At 39.1% G+C, this 12,683-nt stretch overlaps 1 protein-coding gene across 8 annotated transcripts in view; it reads right to left on the bottom strand.

Annotated features, from left to right (window-relative positions):
• Positions 1–803: 803 nt before the first annotated feature.
• The window catches only part of LOC107268283 (COUP transcription factor 2), a 68,393-nt gene continuing 56,513 nt past the window's right edge, over positions 804–12,683 (bottom strand). For 3 of the 8 annotated variants that reach the window (XR_003059838.1, XR_003059839.1, XR_003059837.1), the window contains one exon: positions 10,414–10,547. Coding sequence is in view for 2 of the 8 variants with exons in the window: in XM_015740909.2 (XP_015596395.1) it covers positions 10,273–10,547 (275 nt within the window). In the remaining 6 variants the exon portion in view is untranslated. Of the gene's footprint in view, positions 1,068–1,757; positions 2,037–2,722; positions 2,902–2,968; positions 3,044–3,431; positions 5,090–6,000; positions 10,548–12,683 lie in introns of those variants that run through there. The other 5 variants (XM_015740909.2, XM_015740910.2, XR_003059835.1 and 2 more) reach the window with 4 other exon arrangements.

Genomic DNA, 12,683 nt, shown 5'->3' with positions numbered 1-12,683 from the left:
ATTTTACGATATAATTTTTCGATTTCTCGTTTCACGCCCTTAGCGGAAAAATGCTGAATGAAAAACCCAAAACCGTAATTCCGTAATTGTGAATACCATAACCGAACTAATTACTTTCGGTTGCAATCCCTGCTCCCAATCGTGCTAGAAATTACATGATCGCACATAATTTATAACCGGAAATATCCCCGTAGCATCTGTTGGTAATGTACCTACCAGGATCACTATACCGTTGATTGATGAGGTACAAAAACCTTTACATCTTATGTGATCTGATATCACGCGAGCGTGAGTATCTGCAAATATACCGACGTACCCACTAGCTACTGCTAGCATTTGACAGATGGCAGCACCAATAAAAAGTCCACCACATCGTTCCTTGAAATAAGCACAGATACGCATACCTCTAATAATCCTCGTACATCCGCCAAGGTATTTACAAAACATAACGTAACTATTTATTCATACGTCAATAAAAAAATTTATCAATTCCTGTTGGTCATCACGCTATGCCGTAGGGCCCCATCCATTCCCAATCCTTACGAAAGAACCGTAAAGCAAACTAGTGACACATACAAATCGTACGATTATGCGAGTCGTGACACTCGCCCAATCACGTGGACTCCATCCCTCAGCCTCCCAACCCCCTCTCACTCTCTTTATGTAACTATAAGGGGATTGAATCGATTCCGGTGATAAATCGTTCCCGATTTTCTTATTCTTCTCCCCAAGAAACCATATTCTCAGGGTCCATACTTAAACTGCCACAACGTGGCTACTGCTAAGAGATTAACAGTACAGCATTTCGTAATTGAACAAATTTTATTTCAAAATGTATACATACCTATGTATATATGCATATATAAATTTTATAAAGACGTACCAATACCTTGTTAAAAAAAAAATACTTAACGGGCCTTAGAGCCTTAGGGCCTTTTCGCAGCATCCACGACAAATGGATTCCTCCTCCAAGTCCTCGGCATCTACAGCTCCATTATATTGAAATACCAACAATCTTGAAATTTCGTAATAAGTCTCCCGTACGGCTTCCAACTTCTTTTCCATTTCTATTAACGTCATAAGTCATATATACATATATACAAAATAACGTATGGAAAAATAACGGGCCTTGATCTAGGTATATACAGATACCAGTACAAGGTGTATAATAAAAAAATAAAAGAATTCCCGGTACGGCAAGTCGTACAATGCACAGCAAAACCAGCTCGAAGAATAACCAAGAAGAATCACGAATCACGGTGACCGCGGTCTATGTGAAAATACGTGAGAATCAATTTCTCGATAGGAAGTTTTATTGTAGTTGAGGTGGACGACGGTAGGAGGCGATATTTAATTTTACAAAAAAATATTCCATTTATTTTTAATATATACAGCATATATTCGATGGGCGATTCTGGGATAATAATATAGTACATTAAGATACAAGTGCGGAAAGTGGATGATTCCTGACGAGCGAGACGTTTGCCGGCCCTCGCTTCGCTCGGCCGGCAAACGTCACACGAGTAGGAATCACCAACCCGCACGCGTACCATATACTATTTTTTGCAACAATGTACGGAAAGTTCGCAGGATATGCACCAAAAAGAAACACGAAATGGCCGATTCTTGATGATTTCAGAGTGTGCGGGAATCATCAAGAATCGACGATTTTGTGCTTGTTTCTTGGTGCACAAACTGTATACTTTCCGTACAGCGTTGCAAAAATTCATTTTTCAATTGCATCAGTAATGTCTTACCTTATACAGGTGCATTCACACTGAAGTATATATCGCCAACTGCGTTCTCGAACCGTATAGAACTATATCGAAGCCAGAATGGTTATCACCAGTCTGTGATTGGCTGTGCCCTCTGACCTCTGTGTATGGCTCCGCCTCTGACTTATGCACCTACACCGTCGCATTTCTTTATACAGACACTTGAACGCCGGGCTTGTTTGTCACTAAAGCATCATGGCGTCCTCCTTTACATGGCCGTAGATACCAATTGCCTCCATTTCAAAAGCTGTATTGGAAATTCTGAATAGAGTCAAAAAAAAAAGAATTTACAGCTTCGAAAATAGCAATAGAGAAAAATTGAATAGAGTCATCATATCCTTCGTCTAAATTTATTTTCGAATAGGTTGACTGATTTTTTTCAAATTTTCAAATTTTTTTGTTTACAAAATTACCATTTCATGATATTTTTGGAAAGAAAGTTTTCTAACGTTTTATATACCTCTTTCTCTCTCCCACCACCTCCCCCACTCAATTTGTACTCCATTTCCGGCGAATCAACAAATGCTCATAAGCCAACCGTATCTTAATTACGGATAGATGAAGTTGATATAATTTATGCGTGGGTGTCGAATAACCAATTGAAACATAACAAACGCACATTACTCCATCAAGTAACGGAAGAGGCACGGGACCGACCTGTACCTACACTGTAGACTCTCTAGCCGTCCTCTTTGATGCCGATTAATCGGTTGTATGAACTTCCGCTTTGCATTGTGCTTAATTTTACATTATCATCCCGTTAGATATACTAAAGTCGTCGATTGCAGACTTCAATTTTGTTATTACGATCAATGCTAAAAAAAACAAGGTTACGATACGAGCATGGTCCGATGATTCAATAAATTCATCATGACGTCACATACGTATATTATTTATAATTAAAAATAAATGAAAAATTTCCATCCCACGCTGCGTACGATACTAACTTTATGTTTTGGCGATGATTTTCCCTTATCGTTGCAGATTAGAGTGCTCGTTGAAAAAAAAACAGCTGTTTACTTCGTTCGTCAGTGATGCAATACTGGGTCACGCCACACCGAGGATACTCATCATGGGCTTTTATCGGTTTGATGTTCATCCTCGTGATAAATTATACCAACTGTCACTGGATATCGCGACAAGACTTTTATAAGGTCGTGAAATAAACGCACGCGACGTATATGTATGCTTACCTGGACGTTGCTGGCGAATAATACAGCAGCGATGAGGACGCGGCTTGACGTTCTTCTCTCGTTCCGTGTAATCAACTGTTTGATCCAATTGGTGCTTTGTAATTATATATAATTGCCCTTGCCAATAAACTATACAACTGGACAATTTTCATTTGTACCGGTACCAGTTGATTTAAAAATGAAAATTATTTTTAAATTTTTCAAAAAAAAAAAAATTGTCTTGCCAATACCAAAAAAAATTTTTAAGTTATTTAGGTGGAGATTGAAGTAACAAAAATTTCCGACAATTTTTCATTCATGCAAGTCGTTCGTTCGATAGCAGAGATGCTTTTCGCGAAAACTTATCAAACTACGTTAAAATCGTATGGAAGAAACAAGACGGGTTTAGTACGAGTTATTCTCATAGGAAGACGTGTGGAAGGGATGCTGCGTGTATCGGCGTAATAATAATAATGATACTAACCTGTATACATGTATACAGTAGGCACTAAGAGAAGTGGAGAATACGGGAAAGATATAATAAGGTCAGACGTTGAGGTTATCAAGCGGGGTGACCATATCTTCGCAAGAGAAACGATAAAACGGAATACTGTATACGAGGATACGTTCTGGCTTTCCCGTTACAGCAGTCAGACGTCTCGCGTCCCGTCTCCCCCGTTCGAGAATCTTGGGTCCTTGGAATTCATCCAAATCCAGGGTACCTAGCTATACGTGAAAACCGTAGCCTGCCGTACCCTGGCGAACTTTATGGCTCCTTTAGGTAAACTGGTTGGTGGTCAAGTGAAGCAGCGACACGTAATTAAACTGATAAGGAAATACCGAGAATTTCCAGTCGGTATGATTTAATAATAAAAAAATTACATTTTGATAAAAATCACGAGGCCGGGAAAAAAATACTTAAATAATTTATAACATTTTACAATATTATTCGACTGGCATTAGATCGCTGAAAATTGTATCAATTGAACGAAATTTTCATGGAAATTAAAAAAAAATTTTTTTTACACAAAATCAAGACTCAGATAAGACCCGAATCTCGGATCTCGTCGGTAGTTTATGGTCCACCATAAAATTCCCATAGTACCCAGGACTGCCACCCTAAAACGTGGCGTCGGCCTAAAACTCGACAGGCGTAATTCCAAACAGTAGCTAACAGATAGCTGGAGTCTTATCTGAGAAGAGGCACAAACGAGATAACTGTCTACCGGATGGGGATGCTGAATGGAGCCTTGTAGTCCGTTAAATGTCTGGCAATGTTATTATTGGATACGAGACACTATTTTCTTATTAATATATTATATTTGATTCCGTTCGATGATTTTTTGTCCGATAAAATATTTTTTGTCACGTTTCCTCTTATTTATTCGCGATTCCCTATTGCGATAAGTGTTATCGTTGATTAATTCTTGTTCGTTGTTGCGCAACGGATATCGCGTGACGTCACTATTCTTGGTAATACAATTTTAATCGTGTAACGATGTCACGTATGGGATACACGTACTAGCCGCAATGTCGTCTGTCAGTAGAGCTTAAGTGTGCTCTGTTTACCGGGTAGCAAGAATCACCGTTTGGAAAGGCGCCAAAAGCCGCCGGGACCGTAACTCTTCTTCTTCTTGCCGAGGATTTATCGAAATTCTAAACATCCCGAGGAAGTTGGTATACATGTGTAAATATATATACATATATATATATAAAGTAAATACTGTGGAATTGCTTAAAACAAAGCACAGTGCTTGTCGTAGTGGAGTTGTGAGGTAGACTTAATATAGATGGGACTTTAAATGTTGTGAATGTGAAAAAATAAAATTTTGAGTACGAGTTGATTTTGTATTCTGAATAATTTTTTGTTTTCGGCGTGTTTTATATATTTTTCTTTTGGGGGTTGAGGGTTCTGGAGACACGTCGCGACGCCTTGGATAAGACGGTAAATCAAAGGGAGGGCGCGACTCAAGGGCAATTTAATTTACGAGGGGTTGTGAACTTATTTTCCCAAATTCCCTTCGGCGCAGATTCGCAGATCAGCACTCTCTAAGTGAATCAAGTATGGGATCCTGGTCGACAAGGGATGGTCCACTAGGAGTTCCCGGGGGTGCACTAGAGCGTCAGGAACAGGACTGCACCCTAGATATTTGGGGTTGGATAGGATCGAAAAGTATAAGAAAAAATAGAGTCAGTCGAGTATTTGAAATTTGAGATTAAAGTGATCGGTTGAGGTTAAAAAAAGTTTTTTATCAATGCAGAGACGGTTCATCGACAATTTTACCGACCAGTTCTCTTGTAGTCGGCGAGTGCTCGCTCGATTTCTGACTTTCTTTTTCGAATGCCATTACGAAGCAGACGGGAATTCCTGCACGAGCGTATTTCAATATAAACAATTGGCGAGAGCGAATTTCCATGACATGCTCAGAGTGATTTCTGGCCGACGCCGACGTGACGGCGATGCGTCTGTCTGCGATCGCGACCTCGCGTTGCCCTCTCGCGGATTGTTCTAGAAACGACGCGACGCTATTTTGCCTCTTATTTTTGTTTGTTTTACTTTAATTCTCCTATCTCTTTGTCTTCTTTATTATAATACGACTCTTAAACGACACGCGGAATCTAATTTCGGCTATTTGCAATTTAAAGTGTATCCGTCTGTCCGATGTCTTTGGATACGATTCTAATGCGTGTCCGATTGCAAGTTTTACCGCTTGGCGGCGCTAGTGGTCTTGTCAAGGGGGCAGACTACCAATGAAAATACATCGAAGCTGATAGAAGTTTGTTATTTGCAACATTTCTTTTTAATAAATATCTATCCATGCGATTATCAATTCATTTTTAATAGGAATTTATAACTCATTCTGCAACAATTCTTACCTTCTTAATAGTCCATACTCTGATTTCTTCTTAATTTCTGAAGACACTTGATTTTTTTTTAATTTATAAATTATTCTACACACACATTTCTCTGATGCGCAACTATATGGGATTTACTTGGTGCATCTGCAGAATAAATAATAATTGGTATGACTGATTGATAAGATCGATTGTGCTTTTGCAACATGATATTTTCTTATTGTAACTTTTGCAAAAAAAGATCAGTCGCATTATACCTACAAGTTTCGTACATACAACGTTTACTCGATATAATAATATTATCAATAATATCATTAATTAATAGTATTCCTATGCGGAGCAATTAATATAATATATATATTTATATATTTATAATTCTTTATAATATATTAATTATTTACACGTTTTTATACAAAAAATCTTCACGTATTTATACATAACTGTCTGTCTGTGTCTCAGTGTGTGTCTTGCATGTGTCCCCTCTTACTTAATGTATGCATGTTGTGTTCTTTAATTTTTTTTTTAATAGATATCTTTCTTTTATCTTTTACTTACATACACGTTATCCGTACGGCTGGTATAATACACTTTGAGTTTCCGTGAGCAACTGAATCCGTTTAGTAAGGCTGCCTCCATTGGGATCCCGTTATAAAATTGAAAGACACAAAATTTTAAAAGTTTCTATACGTGAACCGCACCACGCCACAATCAATGAAAGACTGAAGGTAGGTTCGAGGGAGGGTCAAAGTTCATTGCACGAAAAGTAACGGTGGTGGGGGTCGGGATGAGGGAAGTATCAAATAAAAATAATATAATCGCGCAAATTACATTAATTAATTACAACGGATCCAAATGGAAGCATCCCCCCCTGCTGTACAAGATGAGAACACGACGCTTTATTTATTTACGTTTTTTTTTCTTTTTAATTAAGAAACGACCGCTTAAAAATATTTAGAAATTATCCCATATACCCCTATGTTTCCTCAACTAAGTAACTAGCTCGACATTGCCACATTTATTAATTAATTAATAATTCAAATTCGTATCATTAAACAACGCTATACAACGCACTGAGTCCAGTTTCTTTTTTTTTTTCATTTTTCTTTATTGTACAATATTTATAAAGTAGAAAAAGCACCGTCTCAAAAAACCGGGTTAAAATTTCGACAATTATCACATTGTGTCATCGTTCACGTTCTTTCTTTTTATCGTGTATTTATATGTGTATCCTTGTTTGGTGGTTTTTTTTTTCTAATGCATATAATTTATGTATGTATACGCTGGCGGCTAAACGCGACGAATATTTTATTTTTCTTCTTCGTCGTCTTGGTTCCCCTCAGGATTTCTTCTACGTATCCACGATTCGTCCCCACTTTGACAGTTTAGACGCCGATAAGACGGAAATTATTATTGAATAACAAGTGAAAAATATAGGTATCTGTTTAATGGTACCGTGATCCTTAACACTGGAAAATTGATAAGGACTCGTTTAATTATTTTAAGAAATTTCCTTTCGCCTTCCTCATTCGCTCCTTCTCTTAACTACGTCAACGGCCTTGGAAACCTTGACAAACGCGGAGAAATACGTATATGGTATACTAACGATTTTTGCATGAACAGTGACGACGATTGGATTAAAAAAAAAAAATTCGAAAAATCATACAATCATACAAGGTAACAAATTAATACAAAAATTTCATACAATTTTTCATCAAACCATTCTTTCGGCTTGCACTTCGATAACGTTAAACAGTACATAATAGTTTTTTTTGAAAATTCTCTAGCATCAGTAAAAACAACTTTGCTCTGCCCTCGACAAAATCCCGCATTGTCGCCACTGTAGCGAAGTCGCAATGGCACTGATACATTTGACAATCCCTCGTTTAAGTTTACCTCTAGCTACATACTCAGTTTAAGTAACCCCGAAAGTAAAAATAATTATGTACAAGATAAACGGATTTTCTTTTCCCTTGGTATTTCCGATGTATTGTCACGTGAGTAAGTTCAAACGTAAACGCTTAAATAAATTCGCAATAATTATATTATCGATCTGTCTCACCTATCATTCGTTCGTTTCATTTTTCTTTACTTTACCATTACCGGTCGCCGATCGACGAGCCGCGCATTAATATTAATTACTTATCATTTGAGACTGATACAGTCTTTAGCAAAACGAGCGCCCTTCGCTAATAAAAATTATATATATATATATATATGCTTTATATATACATATATTATATATAAACATAGATAATTCGTAAGTAAACATGTCGCACAATTTTCTTTCCATTGGCTTTCCAAAAGTCTTGTTTGGCCAGCGAAAACGTTATAATTTAATATATATTAAAAAAAAAGAGAAAAAGAAAAAGAAAGAAGAGCGTTCGATTTACGTCTGTCGCGCAATAAACGGTCGACTTTGTTTCTTTATATTAAATGCGTCGTTTCTTTCGAGTACCTAACCCCGAGGTCGCTTCATAATGCATTTAACAAGGGATGTAACGTCGCATAAAGATTTTGTACCCGCGAGTCATTAACGGTTACCAGCTACCACGTGAATTGATCCAAAAAAATTCTTTAAAAATAAAAACCAGGATTTTTCCTCTTGAGAAGAAAATTTCGATCGTGACGACGTCAGGTGAAAAAAAAAATAAAGAAGCCCTAATTACACGTAACAGCTTCGAATATTAAATTAAATTAAAAAATACGCAAAGAGTCTGTTGAAACGAGGAGTCAGCCTCGATACGTAAACGAGCGTGTTGGAGATATAAATAAAAATAGCAAAGTACTAAAGAGAAGTGGAGAAGAGACAAGAAGAAGGGTGGGTAAGGAAAAAGAGAAGAAGAAATCAGCGAACAGAAAAAAAAAGATAACGAATGAGGCACAAGAATGAGAATGGAAAGAAAAAAAAATTTTTAAATAAAAAAAAGAGTGACTCAAGAGAATAGCGAGAAGAGAGTATAAGGGGGACCCCGTAGGAACGAAGAAGAAAAGTGTCAAAGAATCGGTAAGTTTGAAGAAGCAGAATAGCGAGAGGGACTATAGGCATCTAATGGGGTGGTTGGCAATGAGGTCCCTTTGGAAATTGTTCACCGTGGACGAAGGACCTTGGGGGGGATTTTATCGAGAGGGTTAAATAAAAATGAGAAGCGAATGGTTCGCCCCTAAAGTAGCAAGCTTGGATGACTAAGGACTCCTGGGATGACTTGGCTGGTAGTCGGTGCTTGACTGGGATCGATTCGAGATAGTGAGGACCGATTATAAATGCTAATTTATGATTTCTTCACACCTCCACCAGTTGCCGCCGCTGCCTCCTCCGCCACCTTCAGCTTTGTTCCGAAGCGGACCCGGTGCTTCGATCCAAGACCAGGCCACTTTACCGGAGTCCCAATGTCTTACGGGCAGCGATGGTCTTGCTGCTTACTTCACTTTGTCTCTCATTATTTTTCCTTCTCCTTGCCTCTTTCTCTCTCTCTCACTCTCGTTAGCTCTCTCCTTCAAGGCTGTCCACGTAACCACTGGGCGCCTCCTGATTCTGAATAAGTGACGAGTTTATTATCACTCCGCTCAGCGGCGTCTCTTACTTTAGTTTGACTTGCGAGGCGTTACCTACCTTCGGCCAACTTCAGACCGACCGTACCTCCACGACGTGGAAGTGTACTTAGCTCGTACCAGATACGGTACTTCTATTGTTTTATGTACCTATGTACAGTCCTTCGTGTCTACTCCGATGCTTTACGTTTAATATGTCTTCGTTTCGGTATGAAGCTTAGAAACCAGTTAGAAACTTAAGGCTTCTTCTTCTACGGGCCAGGTAGACCCAGTAGATCTTAGCTACGGAGGGAGATTCGAATGTCATGGAAGAAACCGTTAACTTCCGAGAAGAAGTAGAAAAAGAGTAGGGGAGGGATACAAAAAATTAAAAAAAAAAAATTTTTATCACCAATTAAATTTTTGGGTTATAACGAAAAATTGAAGTTTCTATGATATTTTTCAATTTTTTTTTTTCAAGCCTTGAATTTCCATCAGTTCCCTCTTCGACCACGTGACTTCTTTTATCACACGGAGGAGTAAACACTCGTGCGCCATAATTCACGACTGGACAATGATTACTATACCTCCAGCCATTGTACTTCGTCAGGCAGTCCCAGGCGGAACCGAACGACTCTCTTTGGGATCATTCATCATTCAGGATCACTCGGTTGAGAATCGATCGGTTTCACCTGACGATCCAACCTCATACTTTTTCATTTCTTATTTTTTTAAGTCGCTAATGAAGAAGGGCAGGTTCACGCGTCCGTGACCCTACCCCTCTTATCTCATCCATATCTTCACAATTTTGCGTGATCCAATGATTTCGCTTTTTTTTTTTTACTCAAAACCGTCTCCCCAACCTCTCTCTTCCTCTTTCATTACCGAATCGTGGACCGTGTGACGTATTATGCGGAAGCTAGCTGCCGCCAGACAGAGTGTCACATCGTGCTCATGTAAGGCCAGTTGAAGCTGCTTCCGCTCAGCAGCATGTCTCTGATGAGGGTCTCGATGGGCGTCTTTCCAACGAGACGTACAAAAAATAGTTGCTCGATCACCTGGGACGAAACTGTCCTCAGCGACGGTAGTCTTAATAGAAGTTTGCCAAACCGAGTAGGCTGATTGGGATACTGGGTCCTGCAATGCTCCTCGAGAGCGCACTGGGACTTTTCCTGAAGGGACTCGATGTTGGCGACGTCCGAGAGTCCGCAGGCGTCTGTAACGTGAAAAAGATCGTTACCGTTAGTTTAAAAGAAAAGGCGGTAAATTTAAAATGCCCTATAAAAATTTGTCACTTGGAACTGGGTCTGGTCCATTCCTTAAAAATCATGGATTATCGTTCGGATCAGAAGTTATTTTAAGGCACTGCAATGGCTGCCTGCTTATGTGTCACGTGCCTGCGGCAACAGACACGCAGTCAATGCAACCAGGAGCCAGAATGCGTGCCAACTAGACTATCGTACAAGTGTCAGACTAATCACGTGGGGACCCCCCTCCTTTTATTTTACCAGTCCCCTTTCGCGGCGTCAACAATCCCTACCATTGTTCCTCTCGTATATTTTCCAGTGCCTTTTTTTCTTTTTCACTCCCTTTAGTCTCCCATGCTTTTCCCACCCTGTGCTAAATGCACCGTACACGGCTGGAGGTTGAACGAGGGAAAAAAAAATTCTAATCTCTCATTCTCGACTTTGGATAACATAGTAAAATCCTTATTGTTCTGTATTATTGGATCTTTGGGCAACTACGTCATACCGTGAAAAATCGTGACTTACGGGGCAATATGGTGAATTAGTCATAGGGGGTGAGAAAAAAAAATTTCACCATTTTTCGGGGCAATTCTGTATGTTAGGTAAAATTAGTTAATACTTTTTCGAGCATGTGTTAATATACGTGATATATGTGGGTGTATATATGACGCCTCCCTCTGATTGGTCAACTTTGACCTGCTCCCATTTAAAAAATTATACCTTCCGGACAAAAAGAAGGTCATTTTCGTGATCAGTGAAGCCTCCCGAACACCGCCATACCCACCGGGTCAGATAGTTTCGGAACACCCTGTATATATATTGTTCCACCTATGTGATTTGTCTTATGGGAAGTTCAATGCTATAGCAAGGAGATTCCCTTTGTGGTTGGCACGTGCTCGTAATAGCCCATTAAGCACACGTATAGAAATAATGCGATTTGCATTTTCAGGGAAATTCATGTTTTTGGCTATATATAAATAAATAGGTATATATATTGTATACGTATAAACGTGTGCAAAGGGCGATCAGGCAAATTGCCGTCTATGAACGAATAAACCGAAATTGATCGAAATTCACATACGGTGTATGACCCTGTATGCATATGGTACGGATACATGATAAATGTGATTAGTAACGGATGACCTAATTTTCACTCGATTCTAAAAGAAAAATTAGAACTATCATAATAGCACAAGATTTTAATTAACCGTATAGAGATTCAAAAATTGAATAATGGAAACGTTCATTAAGCCCTGAAAGAAATATTAATTATATTTCAGTAAACATTTTTTCCATCGGTCCTTCTCAAGTATATTCCAGCATATCTATCTTCGTATTAAATTCATTAAAAAAAAATTTGTCAGCGTCTAAAATTTATATGCCGATGACCTAGAGTCATTGATAGAACACGATAGAAGGTTTCGAATGACACGCTGTAAAATTTACGTAATTTAAATTAAACCCTCGTATAGATACACGGTATCCTCCAGCAAGTGTCTATATATTTGTTTCAATCGCGATTGACAAGCTCAATTAAGCCAGACTGCAAGGAATCCGCCAACGCGCCACCAATAAACAAACTACTGGATTGGCTCTCCTTTGGATGTCGTCAGCTCCAATTCACCGCATCAATTCAAATGATGCCGTTGAGTGGCGTCTCCCCTACCACGCGATGCATGCGTTAACCGCTAAATGCCATGGCGCCTTGTTGACTGGGCACCACCATAAATTAACCAATGTTAACTCGTTCGCTCGGCCCCAGCATCAACCGAGCCCGCTGACGAGCCAGCAAGCACGAAAGTCTCCAACAACCAAGTGACAGGTTCAAGAGAGACTGGACCGAAAAAAAAGATAATAACCAAAGAAAATGAATCCTTGGAAAAAAAAGTGTATGATATTTTTTTCCCCGTTTAAATATGTCCCCGTTAAAGAAATCATCCCCTACGGGCTTTCGGTAGGGTCATGATAATCTTAGGGGTGTGTACATCGAGTAATAATCCGTGGTAAAAGAGATTCGTCGTTTCAGCAAAAGTTTTGCGAAAATCCTCATCCGGTTTTATTCCCGGTACCAAAGAGGGGGTATGGGTTGTCGGGTGGCGGGAGCT

Source organism: Cephus cinctus, unplaced genomic scaffold (assembly GCF_000341935.2).
Source record: "Cephus cinctus unplaced genomic scaffold, Ccin1 Ccin1_scaffold0508, whole genome shotgun sequence".
In the NCBI taxonomy this organism is placed as follows: Eukaryota; Metazoa; Arthropoda; class Insecta; order Hymenoptera; family Cephidae; genus Cephus; species Cephus cinctus.
This window is presented reverse-complemented; position numbering and strand designations above follow the sequence as displayed.